The sequence below is a fragment of the Theropithecus gelada genome, chromosome 7a, assembly GCF_003255815.1.
Source record: "Theropithecus gelada isolate Dixy chromosome 7a, Tgel_1.0, whole genome shotgun sequence".
In the NCBI taxonomy this organism is placed as follows: Eukaryota; Metazoa; Chordata; class Mammalia; order Primates; family Cercopithecidae; genus Theropithecus; species Theropithecus gelada.
Genome location: NC_037674.1, coordinates 19,899,894 through 19,922,216, shown reverse-complemented (window position 1 = coordinate 19,922,216; position 22,323 = coordinate 19,899,894). Strand labels below are relative to the sequence as shown.

The window sequence follows — 22,323 nt, the reverse complement described above, 5'->3', positions numbered from 1 at the left end:
TGTCTACTCCACATAGTGTCAGTAGTAACATACATCAAATTTTAATTTGAGATAGATCTTTCAGGTTTTTTAAATCCCCTAGAGAAATGAAATTCAAATTACACCTCAAGGTACTACTTTAGAATAATCTACCTGCTTACAAATTCTAAGACTTGCATTAACCAAGTTTATTCCTACATAACAACCAGAAAAAGAGTATGTGTCATTAAGTCAGGCAATCCTTTAAATGTGAGTAGTGGCCACCTCAAATTTCCCTCAAACTTTGATTTTAAAAAAACTTTAAAGACCCACAACCAGATTACTGTGGATCTAATTTAAATTTTCTACATACATTTATAAGAATTTTGATGAACATTTGATTACTTATAATTTGAATATGTACATTTACTGTATATACTCTCATAATTATTAGACCAGGAATCAGCAAACCTATGGCCAGTTGGCCAAATGCAGCCTGCCACTGATTTTTGTACACAAAGTTGTACTGGGACACAGCCATGCTTTTTCATTTATGTATTGTCCATGGCTACTTTCATGCTGCAATAGCAGAAAAAGCAGTCATGACAGGGACCACAAAACCTAAAATATTTACTGTATAGAAAAAGGTTGCCAACCCCTGATATTGACAATTATTAAAACATATAATACAATTACTTTAAATTATTTTGAAATGAAACAGAAATAACATGTAGAATTAAAATTAGTTATAGGTCAAACATAACAAATTTACCACAGAAAGAAAACGTAAAGTAAGTCCTAAGAGGACACTCCATCTGGCTTTCAGATGAATAATCTGATCTTTACATATAGAATATATATACATATATATGTAAATGCTATAAAACTAACATTCAAGAATATACAGATACACGCTATGGAACTGTTCATTTAAAAATGGCTAATTTTGTCATGTAAATTTCACCTCAATACATTTTTTTAAAAAATAAGAGTATATGCAGTACTTTACAGATTTCTACCTTTAAGTGGGCCACATCATAGTATAGTGGTTAAATATTTAAGTTACATCTTACCTAATAATGTGGTTTCTCCAAAATCTCTTAGATCATCTCAGACCCTTGTGTATATTTCTTCTTTGCCAGTAGATGGAGACAACACCACTGAAAGTTTAAAAGACATCATTCCCTGTTTAAAGGGAGCTTGCTGGTCTGAAAACTGGGGGAACCCTAACCCAAAGATTTCTTCATTTATTTTTTTAAAAGACGGAATGGCTATGCCAAAACAAGAAATCCAAGGGAATGTACGCAATATTAACTACGGATATCCTAAAAAATTTACTGAAAAGTAACTAAAATCTGTGATACGGTAACTAAATCGTATTAAAATGCAATCATCTCTATAGCTTATAAGGTTCAAACTACCTGCTCTGTGCTCTCATTTAGGCTAAATCATTTATTTTTCAGTTTCAGCAAGTGTAATTCAGAATATATAAGAAAAAGAGTTCTTTGAATTCCACAGAGGTAGATGCAGTACATATATAGTTTTTGAATTAGTCATATATGCTGCTAGAAGCTTTTTATTCAAAATAAGACAACTATCCAGATCCACATGAAACAATAAGAACTTTAAAAAGAGAGTTAAAGCAGAAATGGTTGAAGCAGTAAGAAAAAAATCAATTTTATGATCATACTGAAGAAAAATGCTCATAAAAGGGAAGAATCAAATTTACCTACTTATTTCACTACTAAAAATTACATAAACAGACCAAAAACCATCTGTAAGAAATTTCAATTTCAAACCTAGAAGCTTAAGAAGTCATCTCAAAATCATTATCTATATTTTTCAATTAATAGCTTTCCTTTCCAAATTCAAAGCCTTAAAGCCATTTTTTTCAAATGCAATCATGAAAAAAAACCCAAAAGCAAAAAACAAAGAAAAACCCCAACAAGGTTATCAAGCTTAAAAGAGAAAACTAAGATATCACTACACTAGTTACATCTGCCACAAGGACTCCTGTCCTTAAAGTCCACTAAACAAGAACAACCAATTTGATATAAAATGTCTTAAGAAAAATACTTGTCTTAAACCAAACAATAATCAGTTTTGAAAGGGAACAGAAAAATCTTTAAATCTTTTAATTTTATGTATATTTTGCTTACCCTCTGATTATATATCAGGACTAAAATCAGCTTACAAAAAAAGTGAATTCAGTATTCAAATATTTATTGCCATAGCTACAATACCTACCCTAGGTTAAAACTAGAACTGACAACTAAAATAAATTCTCTTACAACTCATTACTAGACAAAGTAGGTTAAAGTAGCCATGAACCACAAACTTCTATTTAACTCTTAAATTTCATGGTTTCTGTGAGACATAAACTATTATCTGCCAAGAAAACTATAACCACATTCTGCCTTTAAGAGCACATAAACAACTAAATACCTTTTCATCATCCACATGGCAAATGCTCTGTGACTCTACTAAGTTAATCTTTAGGCTGGCTCCCTCTTGACAGACAACAAACTTCAATCCCCAATCTTTCAACAACTATTATATAATGCCAATAATGCTAGTTAAATAACAACCTCCAAAACAAAAAGGCACTTTGCAATTTTCAAAGTGTATTCACTTATATTATTAACTCAATCTTATAATAATGGGAAAACCTTAAAGTAAAAACTATGGCCAGCACACATAATCCACAGTGAAATGTTAACGATATTTGTATTTTGCACTGTTACCTGTCCATCAGCACAGATGAGACAGAAATTGCTTAAACTGAAAGGCCTTAAGTAAAACAGTAACTAGAAGAGTGTCCTGGAATTCTGAGATTAATTATAAAAGAGATGTACTAAAGTGTAATTTTCACAGACCACATTACTACTACAGGAAATAAAATGATCAACAAGGAATGAGTTTTCTTTGTATTAATTGGATTTTTGGAAAACAAAAACAAAAACACCAGGAGTTAACCTGGCAAGTTCCTCTTGAGGATCTATGATGTCAGTGCTCCTGCCTCCACCTGCTGGCAAACACATTACAAAACTAGCTGAGATCTCAAGGTAAGAAAATTAGCATTTTTTGAGTAACAAATTAATGTTGTTTTATGTAATATCTAGCATGATGCTAATTTTGTTAATAAATCATTAAAACGTTGATGAAATCCATTATACAGCTACAGGAAAACACATTTAATGTCACATACACAAAAAAATACAAAAGATTTTTTTAATCAGAATGTTATCAGGCCAAAAATCATCAAAAAAATTTTAATTACCTGATAAATGACATCTTGGAAAAGGACTGGAAAAGTAAGTGCTGCATCTTCTAGCTCATTTAGACTACAGTGCACTAGTGTTTCATCCTTAAAATAAAAAACACATATTGAATGAAACAAGATAGTAAAAGAAACTTCAAAGGATAATTTTACGTATTCTTAATCACCAAAAACCTAAAGCGCCCACGCATATGTGGAATTTTACATTTATAATATATTACTATATATGGCACAGCAATTTGGGATAAGAGTTTGTAAAGTCACTAGTTCTCAGGTATAGCTCCTGGGCCAGCAAGCAGAATAAACATCATCTGAGAACTAGTTAGAAACGCAAATGTTAACCTCACTTCTGATGATCAGAAACTCAGGGGAGGGGACGGGTCTCAGCAATCTCTGTTTTGTTTTGTTTTGTTTTTCTTTTTGAGACAGAGTCTCCCTCTGTTGCCCAGACTAGAGTGCAGGGGAGCTATCTCAGCTCACTGTAACGTCCTCCTACTGGGTTCAAACGATTCTCCTGCCTCAGCCTCCTGAGTAGCAGGAATTACAGGTGCCAGGAATCATGCCTGGCTAACTCTTGTATTTTTAGTAGAGACAGGGTTTCACCATGTTGGTCAGGCTGGTCTCAAACTCCTGACCTCAGGAACATTCCTCGGCCTCCCAAAGTGCTGGGATTACAGGAGTGAGCCACCGTGCCTGGCAACAATGTCTGTTTTTAGAAGCCCTTCAGATGATTTTGACACATGCTCAAGTTTGAGAAGCAAGGCTCTGAGTTCTGTAGTTGCCAAACCAACTTTCAGTTAAACCCACATGCATGTTACTTGTTTACAATTAGCAAATGTAAGTGTAGAATCTAATTATTAAAAATATACATTCTGTTCATGTAACTCCTCATCCTCCAACTTTTTATAAAGCATCTTACTTTAAGTAGATGTTTTAGTATCTCACAAATTGTGTTTCATACAATTTCACTAAACACCAGACGATCTGGGCTCACTGCAACCTCCACCTCCCCGGATTAAGCTATTCTCCCGCCTCAGCCTCCCAAGTAGGTGAGATTAGAGGCACACACCACCACGCCCGGCTAATTTTTGTATTTTTAGTGGAGATGGGGTTTCACTATATTGGCCAGGCTGGTCTCAAACTCCTGGACTCAAGTATCTGCCCGACTTGGCCTCCCAAAGTGCTGGGATTACAAGCGTGAGCCATTGTGCCTGACCTAGATAAATTTTCTTTCTTTCCTTTTAAAATTGAAATGAGATCTCACTTTGTTGCCCAGGCTGCAATGCAGTGGCACAATTGTAGCTCACTGCCGCCTCAAACTCCCGGCCTCAAGGGATCCTCCTGTCTCAGTCTCCTGAGTAGCTGGGACTACAGGCTTTCACCATCAGGTTCATTCATTTCTTGTAGAGACGTGGGTCTCACTATGTTGTCTAGGCTGGTCTCAAATTCCTGGGCTGAATAGAGCCTCCCAAAGTGCTGGAATTACAGGCATGAGCCACTGTGCCTGGCTAAAATAAATCTTCTATGAGAACTAAACCACATCTCCAATTATAGGGTACCAGTAACAAATGCTTAATAATAAAATATTTTCCAATATGATATGAGATACATTTTTTACTAATATCAAGAAGTTAGTTCTTTCCCCAATCCCACTACTTCGTTTTACTAGCCTTAAAAAAAGTAAACAGATGGCCAGGCGCAGTGGCTCACGCCTGTAATCCCAACACTTTGGGAGGCCGAGGAGGGTGGATCACGAGGTCAGGAGGTTGAGACCATCCTGGCTGACACGGTGAAACCCTGTCTCTACTAAAAATACAAAAAATTAGCTGGGTGTGGTGGCGGGCGCCTGTAGTCACAGCTACTCAGGAGACTGAGGCAGGAGAATGGCGTGAACCCGGGAGGTGGAGGTTGCAGTGAGCTGAGATTGTGCCACTGCACTCCAGCCTGGGCTACAGAGCAAGACTCCGTTTCAAAAAGAAAAAAAAAAAAAGTAAACATTTTAAAAATGCAAAATTAATACGAAATCAGATGCAGAGGGGAAATGTGACTATATATTAAATTTCATTAGCAAACGATAGGAGATAATCGTTTTCAAAGCTTTTCTGGTACCCTAAAATATCTTTTTTCTTTTTTTCCCTGAGACAGAATCTTGCTCTGTTGCCCAGGCTGGAATGTAGTGACATGATCTCAGCTCACTGCAACCTCCGCCTCCTGGGTTCTAGTGATTCTTGTGCCTCAGCCTCGTGAGTAGCTCGGATTACAAGCGTATATTACCACACCCAGCTAATTTTTGAATTCTTAGTAAAGAATGGGTTTCACCATGTTGGTCAGGCTGGTCTCAAACTCCTGGCTTTCTGCCCAAAGATCAGACTCCCAAAGTTCTAGGATTACAGGCATGAGCTACTGCACCCAGCCCCTAAAATACAAATTTTCAAATCACATCAAGACATCATATTGGGGCCACGCGTGGTGGCTCACACCTGTAATCCCAACATTTTAGGAGGCCGAGGTGGGTGGATCATGAGGTCAGGAGGTTGAGACCATCCTGGCTAACACAGTGAAACCCTGTCTCTACTAAAAATAACAAAAAATTAGCCAGGAGTGGTGGCAGGCACCTGTAGTCCCAGCTACTCGGGAGGCTGAGGCAGGAGAATGGCATGAACCCGGGAGGCGGAGCTTGCAGTGAGCCGAGATCACATCACTGCACTCCAGCCTGGGCGACAGAGCGAGACTCCATCTCAAAAAAAAATAAGAAATTGTGCTTTTGAGACTATTAATAAAAAGTGCATTGGTATAACATATATGCAAAAATAAGAATACGAAAAGGCTTATGGTCTTGCATATGGTTAATTCAGTTGACCCAAATTATATTTGGTCCTTCAGGAAAACATGATCCCAACAAAAGAAGGGGAAAGCTAACATAAGTATGATTCTAAAAAATAATTTCACCCCTTTATTCTCTCTACTTCCACAGATAATATACTTACCAAGTCTAAAACTAGGGAGAATTCCGGTGTGCTTCTTGTTTTCAGTGGAAGAGCAGGTTTCCTATTTAGTTGTTCTTCTGTCAGTGGCGGGACATGTTTGATGAAATAATAGCTATAAATCAGATTTTAAGAAAATTTCAACATTTTACTTTTTATAAATATAAAACATTACTAAGCTCAGCCCATTTAAAAATCTATAAAGCAGTTAACCCAGAAAACGAAACTTAGAAAAGATGTTAATAAAAGTGAAAATATACAAATTAGTTTATCTGTAAATCAGTAACAGCTGTTTTTGTTTGTTTGTTTTTGAGACAATCTCACTCTATCACAGGTCACTGTAACCTCTGTCTCCTGGGCTCAAGTGATCCTCCCACCTCACCCTCCCTAATAGCTGGGACTACAGGTTTATGCCACCGTGTATGGCCAGTTTTTGCATTTTTTTTATAGAGATGAGGTTTTGCCATGTTGCCCAGGCTGGTCTTGAACTCCAGGGCTCAAACAATCTGCCTGCCTAGGCCTCTCAAAGTGCTGGGATGAGCCACTGCACCCAGCCCCAGTAAAAGTTTCAATACCTACAGGTCACATATCTTGGCAATATACTATTTAGCCACCAATCCACATATATAACCTACTTTTACCATGCTCCAAAAAGGAAAGAAAGAGAAAAAAGCAACTCACGGGTCAAATACTTCCCAGTCTTCTTCATAGGTGGCCTCCGCATGGGCTGATGAGTAACCACTATCTGGAGTTACTGGTGCTATTTAACACAGTGAAAGACAAAACGTTGCTTTTACTTAATGCTTCATGAAATATACATTTTTACTGCTTCTATGTAAGATCTTCCTAAAGCCTTGTGTATTTTAAAGACAGAAATAATTTGTACACAACACCTAAAAGTCAACTTATTAACATATAGATCTAACTTTAGATCTAAAGGGGAAAATGACCACTATACAAAAAAAGGAAAACCAGATCATGGCTAGAATTAAGATGTTTATCAGCTAAGAAAAAATCTACTACTTATTACTACAAAAATGTACACCAAAAAATCCATGGTGTTTACATGTAATCACCAAAAAATTTCATGGTGCTCTTATAGGGGTAATAGTGCATAAAATGCCTTGTACATACACACAGTCAGTAAATGTACACTGAGAACAGACCCAAATGTAGTTTTTATTTTTGAGATGGAGTTTCGATCTGTCGTCCAGGCTAGAGTGCAATGGCACAACCTCAACTCACTGCAACCTCCACCCCACGGGTTCAAGCGATTCTCCTGCCTCAGCCTCGTGAACAGCTGGGATTACAGACGCGTGCCACCACGCCTGGCTGATTTTAGTAGAGACAGGGTTTCTCCATGTTGGTCAGGCTGGTCTCAAACACCCAACCTCAGGTGATCCATGCACCTCGATCTCCCAAAGTGTTGGAATTATAGGCGTGAGCCACCGCATCCGGCCTGTGAACAGTCTTTAAAAAGTTCATGAACCCTTTGAAGACTTATTAAAAAAAATTGTATGTTCCCAGGAATCTTAAGACTATGATCTTTTTTTTTTTTTTTTTTTTTTGAGACGGAGTCTCGCTCTGCCTCCTAGGCTGGAGTGCAGTGGCCTGATCTCTGCTCACTGCAAGCCCCGCCTCCCGAGTAGCTGGGACCACAGGCACATGCCACCACACCCAGCTAATTTTTTGTATTTTTAGTAGAGACGGGGTTTCACCATGTTAGCCAAGATGGTCTGGATCTCCTGACCTCATAATCCACCCACCTCATGATCTGCCCGCCTCAGCCTCCCAAAGTGCTGGGATTAGATGCGTGAGCCACTGCACCCGGCCAAGACTATGATCTTAAAAAATTAAGAAATGTGGCCAGGTGTGCTGGCGGGTGCCTGTAATCCCAGCACTTTGGGAGGCCAAGGCAGGTGCATCACCTGAGGTCAGGAGTTCGAGATCAGCTTGACAAACATGGAGAAACTCCATCTCTATAAAAATACAAAATTAGCTGAGTGTGGTGGCGCATGCCTGTAATCCCAGCTATTCAGGAGGCTGATGCAGGAGAATCGCTTGCACCTGGGAGGCGGAGGTTGCAGTGAGCTGAGATTGTGTCACTGCACTGTAGCCTGGGCAACAAGAGCAAAACTCTATCTCAAAAAAAAAAAAAAAAAAAAAAATTATTTAATTAAGAAATGCTACTTTATGCAGACATTTTGTTATTTTCTCGTTTTTTGTTTTGAGGTGGAGTCTCACTCTGTTGCCCAGGTTGGAGTGCAGTGGCACGATCTGGGCTCCGCCAGCCAGAAATCATTCTTTTTAATCTTTTTTTTGAGACAGCGTCCTGCTCTATTGCCCAGGCTGGAGTGCAGTGGAGCAAACACTGTGGCCTTGACGTGGGATCCAGCGATCCTCCTGCCTCAGCCTCCCATATAGGTGGGACTACAGGTGTACCACCACACCTGGATAATTTTAAAAATTTTTTTGTGGAGACAAGAAAGTGTCTCATTATGCTGCCCAGGCTGGTCTTGAACTCCTGGGCTCAAGAGATCCTCCTTCCTCGGCCTCCTAAAGTGCTGGTGAGCCACCATACCTGATCAAAATCACTCCTTAGGAGACTTATTATTTTACTTCTAATTTATAAACAACTTAAAATGATCAAGAAGTAATTCTATATTGCATGCCATTGTTCATTCCCAGTTTGAGCTAAGAGCTTATCTTTTGACAGAGCTTTAGAAATTATGCTGGGAATTTTCTGGTTCGGCACGGTGGCTCACGCCTGTAATCCCAGCACTTTGGGAGGCCAAGGTGGGCAGATCACGAGGTCAGGAGGTTGAGACCATCCTGGCTAACACAGTGAAACCCTGTCTCTACTAAAAACACAAAAAATTAGCCAGGCGCGGTGGCGGGCGCCTGTAATCCTAGCTACTCGGGAGGCTGAGGCAAGAGAATGGCGTGACCCTGGAAGGCGGAGCTTGGAGTCAGCCAAGACTGCTCCACTACACTCCAGCCTGGGTGACAGGGTAAGACTCTGTCTCAAAAAAAAAAAAAAAAATTCATGCTGGGAATTTTCCAAGACAATAACTATAACTTAAATGTAAGAAGACAAAGGTAAGTTATAAGCCAAATAGGTAATGTCTCAGATATAAAAATTGAAAGTGGAACCCAATACAAATTTCTATAATCTTTCTATAGAAATGAAATGGTAAGTCTTTCAAGACAAAAATTAATCTTTTGTGCAATTATCATGTGTTAACATCTTTTGAGACAGAGTCAACGTGGTGTGTATGTTCAATGGATGACATCAGATGTAAAGCAGAATTTTTGTTCATCTCTGACATTATGCTTCCAATAATTCATTAGCACAAGAAAATATATCTTCCAACAACTTTACTGTTTCAAGTTCCTATTAATCTCAGATGAATGAAAGAGTATTTTTATTTGTTTTACTATTATTTTTTGAGACAGGTCTCACTTTGTTGCCTAGGCTGGAGTGCAGTGGCATGAACACAGCTCACTGCAGCCTTGACCTCACAGGCTCAAGCAATCCTCCCACCTCAGTCCTTCAAGTAGCTGGGACTATAGGTGTGCGAGCCATGAAGCCCAGCTAATTTTTTGTTTGTTTGTTTTTGTAGAGACAGGGTTTTGCCATATTGCCCACGCTAGTCTCGAACTCCTGTGCTCAAGTGATCTGCCCACCTCGGCCTCCCAAAGTGCTGTGATTATAGGCATGAGCCATGACACCCAGCCAAGGATATTTGTTAGGTGTTTATATGCTAAGCATTTTGCATATTTTATCTCATTTAGCCTGCAAAACTTTGTATTACAAAAACCATGTTAAAGCTAAGAAAACTGTTTTTGAAACTGTCTCAAGAGCTTAAATAAGTTGTCCAAAGTAACACAGCTGCCAGCTTCCTACCTTCTTGTTCTCTTTGGCTATGTTCTTAAAGTTAAGGAAACGAATACTTTGTCACTCATACTAAATGCCTCTATCTATATTCTCATGATCATCCCAATCAGAGTAACTGCAATGTGACATACCATGTCATTTAGCTCACTTCTTTGTAGCAGCACTCACCATACTATATAGTGATGTTTCTCTATATTTGGCTTTTCAGTTAGATCACAAACTCCTCAGGAGTCAATTCATCAACAGTTCCCATCACAAAAAAATAGGCGCTCATAAATGTTGGGGGAATAAATGAATGACTGTGACAACTACAGTATATCTTAATTTTCCCTTCTAGAAACCACTAAGGTTACAGAAATCCTTTCTCCATCCTCATAGCTGTCAGAAAAAAGAAATACAAAGGCTTACATAGCAGCATGAAAATACAGAACAAACATCAAACAGGAAGCCAAAGCCCTGAACTTTAGTCTATACTTTACTTCATTAGTCTTATACCACTGGGTAAAGTAATAAGCATAAAATGATGGGTTAAAGGTGGGTTAAATTGCAAATAGTACCCACAAAAGAATGAATGTAATTTTATTGATTTGCTTGTTAGATTCTGTATTATTTTTAAATTCTAAATTTAACATTATACATATAAATCTTTTACTTGATGACTTTAAAATAAACCTTTCCTATTTTGCTGCTTGTCTCTTCATGTTGGTATTATTGGATTGCATTATATAGAAATTTCATAATTGTATCATATTTTCTTTAAATGTTTTCTGCTGTGTCAATTACTTTTTTAAAAGTTTCCTTTTCATAGCTGAGAGAAGTACAGATGCTCCTAGACTTATGTTGGGGCTACATCCCAATAATCCCATCATAAGTCACAAACATCATAGGTCAAAATGCATTTAACACCCTGATAAACCCATTGTAAAATAGAAGAATTGGAAGCTGAACCACTGTAACTCAGGAACCATCTGTATATTCTATTTCCTTAAACCAAACTATGCTTCTTTTTTTCTTTTTTCTTTCTCAAGACTGGATCTTGCTCTGCTGCCTAGGCTGGATTGCAGTGGCTCAATCATAGCTCACAGCAGTCTGGAACTCCTGGGCTCAAGCAATCCTTCCACTTCAGCCTCCAGAGTCACTAAGACTACAGGCACACGCCACCATCCCCAGCTAATTAAAATTTTTTTTTTTTTTGCCAGGCACAGTGGCTCACACTTGTAACCCCAGTACTTTGGAAGGCCGAGGTGGGCAGATCATTTGAAGTCAGGAGTTCGAGACCCCCTGGTCAACATGATGAAACCCCGTCTCTACTAAAAGTTAAAAAAAAAAATTAGCTGGGCGTGGTGGCACATGCCTGTATTCCCAGTTACTCAGGAGGCTGAGGCAGGCAAATTGCTTCAACCAGGAGGCCGAGGTTACGGTGAGCCGAGATCATGCCACTGCACTGTCCAGCCTGGGCAAGAGAGTGAGACTCCACCCCAGACAGCATCTGGCTCTTCTGCCCAGGCTCGTCTCAAACTCTTGACCTCAAGCAATCCTCCTGCCTTGGCCTCCTGAAGTGCTGGGTTACAGGCCTGAGTCATCATGCCTGGCCCCAAACTATGTTTCTTAACTAATATATATTTACTGGGCTCTCTCAAATACCTGATACTACAATAAACAACAACAACAAACAAACAAAACAAATTTAAGATAAAATCTCCATGCCCTAATAAGAAGATAGCCTTCTTCAGTTTTATTTCTGCTTTTAAGAATGGTGGAACACAATTCCATCTTGTACCTTGTCTATCCACCACAGTACTCAGAGGTAATAAATTCCTGATCCATGTGTTTCCACATTTCAGGGACAACTGGCTCCGAAACCCAATAATTATGTTTGGCCTTTATAAGGTTCCAAGTTAGGCTGCAAAGTTAGGTATATGGGGAGATCTAGGAACAGAAGCACTTTCTGGGGGGATGTCATCGACGTAATCAAACAAATCTGAAGGTATGAGACTGCCCCTAGGTAGTGACCTCAGACATAAGGGTCTAAGACTTGTGCAATAATAATAAGGATGTTCATAAACATGAGCATATATACATATACATATATATATATATATATATATATATACACACTTTTTTTTTTTTTTTTTTTGAGACGGAGTCTGGCTCTGTCGCCCAGACTGGAGTGCAGTGGCCGGATCTCAGCTCACTGCAAGCTCTGCCTCCCAGGTTTATGCCATTCTCCTGCCTCAGCCTCCCGAGTAGCTGGGACTACAGGCGCCCGCCACCTTGCCCGGCTAGTTTTTTGTATTTTTTTAGTAGAGACAGGGTTTCATCAGGTTAGCCAGGATGGTCTCGATCTCCTGACCTCATGATCCGCCCGTCTCGGCCTCCCAAAGTGCTGGGATTACAGGCTTGAGCCACCGCGCCCGGCCATGAGCATGTATTTTGTTAGTTGTATTAAATTTCTCCAAGCAGTAAGATTAGTGGTCATAATTAAACTGTAAAATGACTAATACCTAGTCAAAATCTTTAAAAAATTTTCAATTTCAAAATGACTTTGGATTTTTGGGACAAAGTTTTGTTTCCAATTTTAATTTTTTCTGAACTTCCAGGAAGAAAAATCTATGCATATAATCTGCTCATTTAAGAAAAAATTTGAAATACTATTATTTTTTATCAACTACTCATGAAGATGTATAAGAAAAGAAATTTTCTTCACCTGTAAGGGGTGGGATATCACGATTAACTGTTTCTTCTGCTTCTTCTAAACCATTGTTTATTGATGGTCTCACTTGAACTGCTTGATTTGAGTAAGCTGCTCCATTAGTTGATGTAGTAGTACTGGTAGTGATCTCATCCACCTGTTCCATATCAAGTTGTTTTACTATTTCTTCAGCTTCCACAGCCTGTCCTGGAGAATCTGATCCTGATGTTCCTGAAATCATGATTCAGTGTACTATCACCATTTAAAAATGCAACTATTTAGAAAAACTAAACGCAACATCAATGTACAATATATTTACTTAGACTGATGATTCCTGCAGGAACAAAGCCGAGGATTTTGTTTTTTAGAGAATCTTTGCTAGCTATTTCAAACACTGAAGAACAAAGACTTACAGGCTAGAGTAACATTTGTGAGCAAAGTTTTTGCATCCTAGTCATGTGTGCAATTGTAATTTTTCAACCAGAGGTATCAAAAAATTAGCTAACTGTTCCCCTAATCATGAGAACCTTTTAATTAAAAGATAGAAGAATAATTTCTCAGCCAAACCTCCATCTCAATAACAAAGACTGGGCGAGGTATGATGACTCACACCTGTAATCCCAGCACTTTGGGAGGCTGCGGCAAGCAGATTGCTTGAGCTCAGGAGTTCGAAACCAGCCTGGGCAACATGGCTGTCTCTACAAAGAATATAAAAACTAGCTGGGTGTGGTGGTGCACATCTATGATAGCAGTTACTCAGGAGGCTGAAGTGAGAGGATCGCTTGGGCCCAGCAGGAGGTCAAGGCTGCAGTGAACTGTGATCGTACTACTGCACTCCAGCCTGGGTGACAGAGCAAGACCCTGTCTCAATTAAAAAAATAATAATAATAATCCCCAGTCTTTCCATTTCCTTCTAGAATCTTCCAAATGTCACTTTAAACAAAAATAACAAAAAAAATTAATCTTCAATATTCTCAGCTTCCTTACAGAATATTCCTTCTCCCTTGTTGCTTTAAGTTTAACCTCTTTCCTAAAAGGTTTTCCTGATACCCTTCCCTCAATGTTCTTTATTCTCCCATACCCAATATATGAATTGAATCAGAATTCATTTACCTCCATTGCTACTATCCAATCATTGGTTTTCCACTAATGTGCAAAAAATGTCTGCTCTTTTGAGACTGATGTCACATGGCTATATAATTCTTCACTTATCCTCACTGCTGGCACTTACCATCTACTGCCAGAATCCTCTCAATCACAAATACATAGCTAGTAGTTTACTGCTCTATTTAACACAGTATTTTTTCTAGTTGTTATTACAGATGATGTCAATGACTCATCCAATGACTAATCTTCAAAGTTCTTCTCCTCTTCAGCTCCAACTATCTTCACTCATACTGTTCTATATCAGTTACTACCATGGCTATAACCTGGACATTAACACTGAGAAACTTCACCTCTGAAGCCTAAAATTCTAATACTCTGTTAACCACTTACCACAACCTCCTAACCCTCAAGTTATATATCTCATACTCCCATTATATGTGATCTTCGAACTTGATAAAGGCCAGTCTAATTCCAAACACATCCCTCAAACACTTCTTCTCAGCCCTCCTCATCTAGTTAGACTTCATGGTGTATCACTTAAACGCACTGTCAAACTGGCAGCCTCAGTATCCTTGATTCCTCATTCCACCACTGTCATCCATCAAGAAATCCCTCTTGAATCAATGTAACCAACAGACTTCTCAGACCCTAGTCCCAAGCTATGGAACAAAAAATGCAATTACAAAGACTGGTCATAATCCAAATAAAACAGAGACACAGAGACAGGAAGAGGTGGTGGCGGGGGAGGGGGGCAGAGAGAGAGAAGGGGAAGGGGGGAAAGAGAGGGGTGGGGAAGAGAGGTGGGGAGAGAGGGAAGGGGGCGGGGTTGGGGGGAGAGAGAGAGAAAGAAAATATCACTGTAAACCTTCACTATTCTTCCCAAGTCCCTTCCACTAGAACTATCTCATTAATGACACCATCTCTTCCTTCCAAGAAAAAACTCTATCAAACTTCAACTCCTTCTTCCCCAGACATCTATTTCTGTACAGACCTTCAGAGATGTACACACCTTCAGAGATTCTTTACTTCAGCATGAGGGGAAAATATTACTACTGGTTTTTTTTTTTAATTTATTTTTTTGAGATGGAGTTTCACTCTTGTTGCCCAGGCTGGAGTGCAATGGTGCGATCTCAGCTTACTGCAACCTCGGCCTCCCGGGTTCAAGCAATTATCCTGCCTCAGCCTCTCCAGTAGCTGGGATTATAGCTGGGCAAGTGCCACCATGCCCGGTTAATTTTTTTTGTATTTTTAGTAGAGACAGGGTTTCGCCATGTTGGTCAGGCTGGTCTTGAACTCCTGACCTCAGTGATCCGCCCGCCTTGGCCTCCGAAAGTGCTTGGATTACAGGTGTTGAGCCACCGCGCCCGGCCTGAATATTTTTATTTAACTATTTCATGGCATTTCAAACTCAGCATGGCCCAAATAACATTCAATTATCTATCTCCCAGGAACTTTATTTTCCTTGAATCTTCTACTCTTGTGTCATCTTCATCTCTATTCTCTTTCACTTCCAATCTGCATCAAAAATGTGTCCATTTTCTATTCTCTGATCCTTCCTGTCTTCTCTAATACAAGTAAGGTCTTATCAAGTCTCACATGAACGACTACAAGTCTACTAATTGTTCTACCTGCCTATGGCCTCTTCAGAATCTAGCGTACACACTATTGCCCAAGTGATCATCTTTATAAAACATAGATCTGATCATATTATTCACCAATTTAAAACCTTTCAGGCTGCTCTGCCTATGGAGTAGCCATTCTTTATTCCTTTTCTTTCTTTTTTTTTTTTTTTTGAGACAGTGTTTTGCTCTGTCACCCAGGCTGGAGTGCACTGGCGCGATCTCAGCTCACTGCAACCTCCACCTCCCGGGTTCAAGGGATTCTCCTGCCTAGAGCAGCTGGTATGACAGGCGCATGCCACCACACCCAGCTAAGTTTTGTATTTTTCTTTAGTAGAGACGGGTTTCACCATGTTGGTCAGGCTGGTCTTGAACTCCTGACCTCATGATCTGTCTGCCTTGGCCTCCCAAAGTGCTGGGATTACAGGTGTGAGCCACCGTGCCTGGCCTATTCCTTTACTTTCTTAATAAACTTGCTTTCACTTTGGGGGGAAAAAACCCAACAACTTTCAATTATCCCACACTTGAATAAAGTTCATCATCTTATATGTTAGCTCTGTACTATGACTTCCTCATAGCTCTCTTACTGTATCCCATCTCAAATCCAGTGCTCCATTAATTACAAACTACAAACAGCTCTCAAATACACTGTGCTGTTTTCTGCTGCAAGGCCTTTACTCATGCTGCTCCTTCTACCTGGAATGCCTTTTGCCACTTTTCCAGATTCAGCTTTTCTCTCAAGCCTTTTGTGAGCCACTACCCTCACAACCCAGAAGACAAGGCCAATCCAGTCTTTTACTTTTTTAAGAGACAGGGTCCCACTCAGCTGTCCAAGCTTGAGTGCAGTGGTGCAATCATAGCTCACTGTAGCCTCAAACTCCTGGGTTCAAACTGCTGGGTTGAAGCATTCCTCCCACCTCAGTCTCTGGAGTAGCTAGGACTACAGGCATGCATTACCATGCCTGAATAATTTTTACATTTTTTTGTAGAGACAGGGTCTCACTATGTTGCCCAGGCTAGTCTCAAACTCCTGCCCTTGAGCAATTCTCCTGTCTCAGCCTCCCAAAGAGTTCAGATTATAGGCATCAGAAACCACACCCAGCTCCCAAGGAGCTGTATATTATTAATGAGGTGGAAAACAAACATGAGACGTTGACAAAATACGCTAATAAAATCAAAAAGATCTTTTTAAAAACTATGTATTTTTTTGCTGGGCACGATGGCTCTCATCTGTAATCCCAGCACTTTGGGAGTCTGAGGTGGGCAGATCACTTGAAGGTCAGGAGTTTGAGACCGGCCTGGTCAACATGGTGAAACCCCGTCTCTACCAAAAATACAAAAAAAAATTAGCTGGGCGTGGTGGCAGGCACCTACAGTCCCAGCTACTTGTAAGGCTGAGGAAGAAGAAGTATCGCTTGAACCTGGGAGGCGGAGGTTGCAGTGAGCGGAGATCACGTCACTGCACCCCAGCTTGGGCAACAAAGCGAGACTTCGTCTCAAAAAAACAAAAAAACTGGCCGGGCGCGGTGGCTCAAGCCTGTAATCCCAGCACTTTGGGAGGCCGAGACGGGCGGATCACGAGGTCAGGAGATCGAGACCATCCTGGCTAACACGGTGAAACCCCGTCTCTACAAAAAAAATACAAAAATCTAGCCGGGCGAGGTGGTGGGCGCCTGTAGTCCCAGCTACTCGGGAGGCTGAGGCAGGAGAATGGCGTAAACCCGGGAGGCGGAGCTTGCAGTGAGCTGAGATCGGGCCTCTGCACTCCAGCCTGGGCAACAGAGCGAGACTCCATCTCAAAAAAAAAAAAAAACAAAAAAACTATGCATTTTTAAAAAACACCCAAATCACAGTTAACAATTTATACTTACCATTTTTATTTGCTGGTGAAAAAAAGTTGAAGACAGGTGAAAATATGGTCCCCAACAAAGTAGTCCTTGGAGGACTGCCAGAGGAAGGATTATCTTCTAATTTTCCATTTTGTTTTACATGTTGATTTGTCATTTCATAACTACCAGCTTCTAAAAAAGAAATAAGAAAAGAGTCATGATCTAGAAAACACTGACTTTCAGAAATGTGTTATAAATCATTCATTACAGAAATAACTTTTTCCCTCATAATACTTCACAAAAGCTAATTAATGTTAATGTTCAGGAGAGCTTATTAAAGAAACACTGAGGTAAATTACTTGTAAGTCAAATGCTCTTTATGTATCAATGTGTTTATAACGCTAACATTTGCTGAGTTTTTTCAAAATAGATTTACACCTATAGACTGAAAGGCTTCAAATTAACACAGTATAACACAAAATGAAGAAAATTCTTTGTAAGCAAGCAAACTAGCTCCCACCATCTAAAACACAAATAATTTTATTTTTGTTTGCATTCTGGGATAGTTCTAATTCATAAAACCTTCCCTCACATCTGTTTCTATCTAATGAATGACAGCTAAATGAATAGAGGCAACATAACTCTACTGAAGCAGAAGGCTATATATAGCAGTGTCAAAAATTACTTATGGATACTGAGGCACCATCTCAGAGTGGCTAGGGAGAATAATTTTAAGTTTCCTGTAAATGAAAATGTTCCACAGATCTTTTAAAAATATAAAAGTAAAATCAATCAGCTGTTCTAATTAATCATCCTCTGACTTTCCACAACTTTTGATGTCTACAACACTTATTTCCTTCTTTGCTTTGGTTCTTCTAACTTGTTTCTTTCTCTATTTTGTCCCCCTTGTCTTGTCTCAGTCTTTTTCTCCCCCCTGGTTTGTTTTTTCTAACAATAAAGATATATTATTGCACTGGGCAGAGACAAGGGGAGAAATTGCAGCTGTGTTTAAGATAGCATTGGTTAAAACAGTACTCCATACTCTAAAGCAGGGGTCCCTAACCCCATACTTGCTGGTACCAGTCCGCAGCCTATTAGGAGGTGCACAAGCATTAACGCCTGAGCTCTGCCTCTACTACCTTATCTGCAGATAAGCTGCTGCATTAGATCCTTTTAGGAACATGAACCCTATTGTGAACTGCACATGCAAGGGATCTAGGTTGTGCGATCCTTATGAGAATCTAATGTCTGATGATCTGAGATGGAACAGTTTATCCTGAAACCATTCTCATCACTGTCAGTGGAAAAACTGTCTTCCACAACACTGGTCCTTGGTGCCAAGAGGTTGGGGACTGCTGCTCTGAAGTGTTATTCTGTATAGCTGTCTCTGCTTTTCCTTAATGTTTTTCTCCTTCTTTTTGACTTGGAGGAGTTTCTCTGCTATACAACAAGGTATTGACAGAGTTTATTAACAGTGGCACTATTGTCATTTCAGTCTGATAATTCTTTGTTTTGAAGAGCTGTCCTGCGTATTGTAGGATGTTTAACATCTCTGACATCCACCTGCTAGACCCTAGTAGCCACCCTTCCACATGTTGTGACAACCAAAAAGGTCTCTAGATATTGACAAATGTCCCTTGGAGGAAAAAAATCACCCCTAGTTGAGACTAAGTGATACAAGTCCCCTCTGAGCTTTTAAGTAGAATAATCTAGGAAGAAATTTGGTACATATTTCAATTAAATTAAGTCACAATTATTATTGCTTTAAGAAATGAGTTTATTAGATGTCCAAAATATTGACCCACATACATTTTTATGCTAAACAGCACAAAGGTATATAGTTACTCTACCTTTACTTACTTTAATTCAAAGTAAGATTCAAATTAGCACATTTTAATTTCACTTCATGTTACTAATAATACAAAGATTACAAAGTTAAGGCAAAAATTACTCAAAGTAGTTTTGTTTTGTTTCGAGACAGAGTCTCACTCTGTCACCCAGGCTGGAGTGCAGTGGCACAATCTCGGCTTACTGCAACCTCCGCCTCCCAGGTTCCAGCGATTCTCAACCTTCAGCCACCTGAGTAGCTGAGATTACAGGCATGCGCCACCACGCCTGGCTAATTTTTTGTGTGTGATTTTAATAGAGACAGGGTTTCGCCATGTTGGCCAGGCTGGTCTCAAATTCCTGGCCTCAAATGATCCGCCGACCTCGGCCTCCCAAAATGTGAGGATTACAGGCATGAGCCACTGCACTCGGCCACAAAGTAGATTTTTAAAAATAGGTAAGAAATGTGTCAGGTGAGATCTCTGCTTACACCTAAATAAAACAGTATCTAAATATTAACAAACCTCCATTTACTTGACTTTTCCGTCTTACTCGAGATATCTGTTTGTTAGGTTTTTCTCCTGCTCTTGGTGTTGACGTGATCAAATTGTTATCTATATCACGTTCAATTCTACTCCGTTTTGAAGGATTTTCTCTCTCTTCCTTAAGATATAAGAGAAAAAAAACACACTAAGCACAGTCATTCTGCCTTATAGGTTACAATATTAAAATGAAAAAATATGGTATAATATACTTTCCTCTGCTTTTCATATCCAGGAAAAACAAAATGCAATTATAGGTAATACCAAACAGTAGTAGAAAACACAGAAAAATTTTGACAGGGTTGTAAAAGTATGAATGCAATTACAATATACAAATATAATTACAGCATCCCCATAATTCAGATCCCTTCCCCAAGGTCCATTAAGTTTTCCATGCTATCAAAATATTGAAGTATTCAATGTGCTCTGAATCTTCAAATGCTTCCCCTCATTTTTAGAACTGTCCTAAAGAATACAGATCATTTCCTTAAGCGACTCAGGGTAGGAGAGACAGCCCCACTGAATGTGCTGGCAAGTCACATATTGCCCAAAAATAGGGGGTGGGGATAAAGGTGGGGCCTGGCACTGCCACACCCCCACTGCCTACCTCAATTATTTAATTGTCAGAATAAATATGTCAGAATAAATAGCATAGAGTCTATCCCTTAACAAAGCTATTTGCTGCCTTATATGGGGCAAGCCCACATGACCAGTTTATACTATTCTTGCAGTATTAATGGACTAAAATAGTACACTTTCAGCCATTAGGATGATTTACGTTTCTCTATTTATACATATATGTTTTCTAATTTGAAAATTTTGTTTGTTTTTTGTTTTTCTTTTTGAGACAGAGTTTTTCCTCTGTTGCCCAGGCTGGAGTGCAGTGGCATGATCTTGACTCACTGCAACCTCAACCTCCTGAGTTCAGGTGATTCTCCTGCCTCAGCCTCCCAAGTAGCTGGGATTACAGGCGCCTGCCACCATGCCCAGCTAATTTTTGTATTTTTAGTAAAGACGAGGTTTCACCACGTTGGCCAGGCTGGTCTTGAACTCTTAACCTCAGGTGATCCACCCGCCTCAGCCTCCCTAAGTGTTAGGATTACAGGCGTGAGCTACCGTGCCCGGCCTCATTTGTAAATTTTTTCTAGAGTCATAGTCATATACATGAGTGATTTTTTTTTCTTTTTTTTTTTGAGACAGAGTCTGACTCTGTCGCCCAGGCTGGAGTGCAGTGGCACGATCTCGCCTCACTGCAACCTCCATCTCCCTCCCGGGTTCAAGCCATTCTTCTGCCTCAGCCTCCTGAGTAGCTGGGATTACAGGTGTGCACCACCACACCCAGCTAATTTTTGTATTTTTAGTAGAGACAGGGCTTCACCATATTGGTCAGGCTGGCCTCGAACTCCTGACCTCATGATTTGCCTGCCTCAGCCTCCCAAAGTGCTGGGATTACAGGCATGAGTCACAGCATCTGGCCACATGAGTGACTTTCTAATATTACTATAATACTGCCCTACATAATTCCTTGCTGTTTTAATGAGACTACCTGAAATCTTTTGGTAAGGATTAGATCTTCAAATGTATATATTACATATAATTGGTAAATATAATCAACATTCTTATCTCTACTTTTTTGTATTTAATGTGTTTACCCTACAGCAACCAATAAAATACACTAATAAACATTTTCTTTTTTTTTTTTTTTTTTTTTTGAGACGGAGTCTCGCTCTGTCACCCGGGCTGGAGTGCAGTGGCCGGATCTCAGCTCACTGCAAGCTCCGCCTCCCGGGTTTATGCCATTCTCCTGCCTCAGTCTCCCAAGTAGCTGGGACTACAGGCGCCCGCCACCTTGCCCGGCTAGTTTTTTGTATTTTTTAGTAGAGACGGGGTTTCACCGTGTTAGCCAGATGGTCTCGATCTCCTGACCTCGTGATCCGCCCGCCTCGGCCTCCCAAAGTGCTGGGATTACAGGCTTGAGCCACCGCGCCCGGCCACTAATAAACATTTTCTAAAAGTTGAACATTGCTGTATTATTTCTGAAACAAAACTTCGCATTGTAAATGGTGAAAATTACAATAGCATACAATACTGCCTCAGTGATCCACAAGAAAATCCTTCAAATTCTGACCATGTACTGTTCTCCTATATTTTAAAATGAGGATCGGGAAGCCTCCTATCACAAACATGGAATCTTCACTATCAAAAAATACAGGAGTTCTCTTTATATAAAGTCTTCCAAGAACAGAAATAATACAGCAAAGTTTCAACTACATTAAGTCCTAGCCTCCCCCTGAAATTTCCTAGTACAGCTGCTATAAAATACATACATACATTCCCGAAAACCTTGCATTCTGCAACAATAAAAGAAACAAAGCTTATGGAAAAAATGGGTCCAGAAGGGGAGAGAGGTATGTTGGGGCAGATTAGTTTATGCCCCTGGAACTTTGTAACCATAGCACTAACAAAAACAATGATTGGAGCTGGGCTTGGTGACACACGCCTGTAATCTCAGCTACTTGGGAGACTTAGGTGGGAGCCCAGGAGTTCAAGGCTGCAGGGAGCTATGATTGCACCACTGCACGCCGGC

The 22,323-nt window shown here is 39.9% G+C and overlaps 1 protein-coding gene across 3 annotated transcripts in view; it reads right to left on the bottom strand.

The window, feature by feature from the left end:
* CTDSPL2 (CTD small phosphatase like 2) overlaps window positions 1-22,323 on the bottom strand; it is a 111,769-nt gene that overhangs the window by 25,844 nt on the left and 63,602 nt on the right. For all 3 annotated transcript variants that reach the window (XM_025389714.1, XM_025389715.1, XM_025389716.1), the window contains exons 3-8: window positions 19,719-19,857; window positions 17,410-17,559; window positions 12,828-13,043; window positions 6,904-6,982; window positions 6,226-6,337; window positions 3,239-3,325 (exon numbers count right to left, since the gene is read on the bottom strand). In XM_025389714.1, coding sequence (XP_025245499.1) covers window positions 3,239-3,325; window positions 6,226-6,337; window positions 6,904-6,982; window positions 12,828-13,043; window positions 17,410-17,559; window positions 19,719-19,857 — 783 coding nt within the window. The remainder of the gene's footprint in view (window positions 1-3,238; window positions 3,326-6,225; window positions 6,338-6,903; window positions 6,983-12,827; window positions 13,044-17,409; window positions 17,560-19,718; window positions 19,858-22,323) is intronic.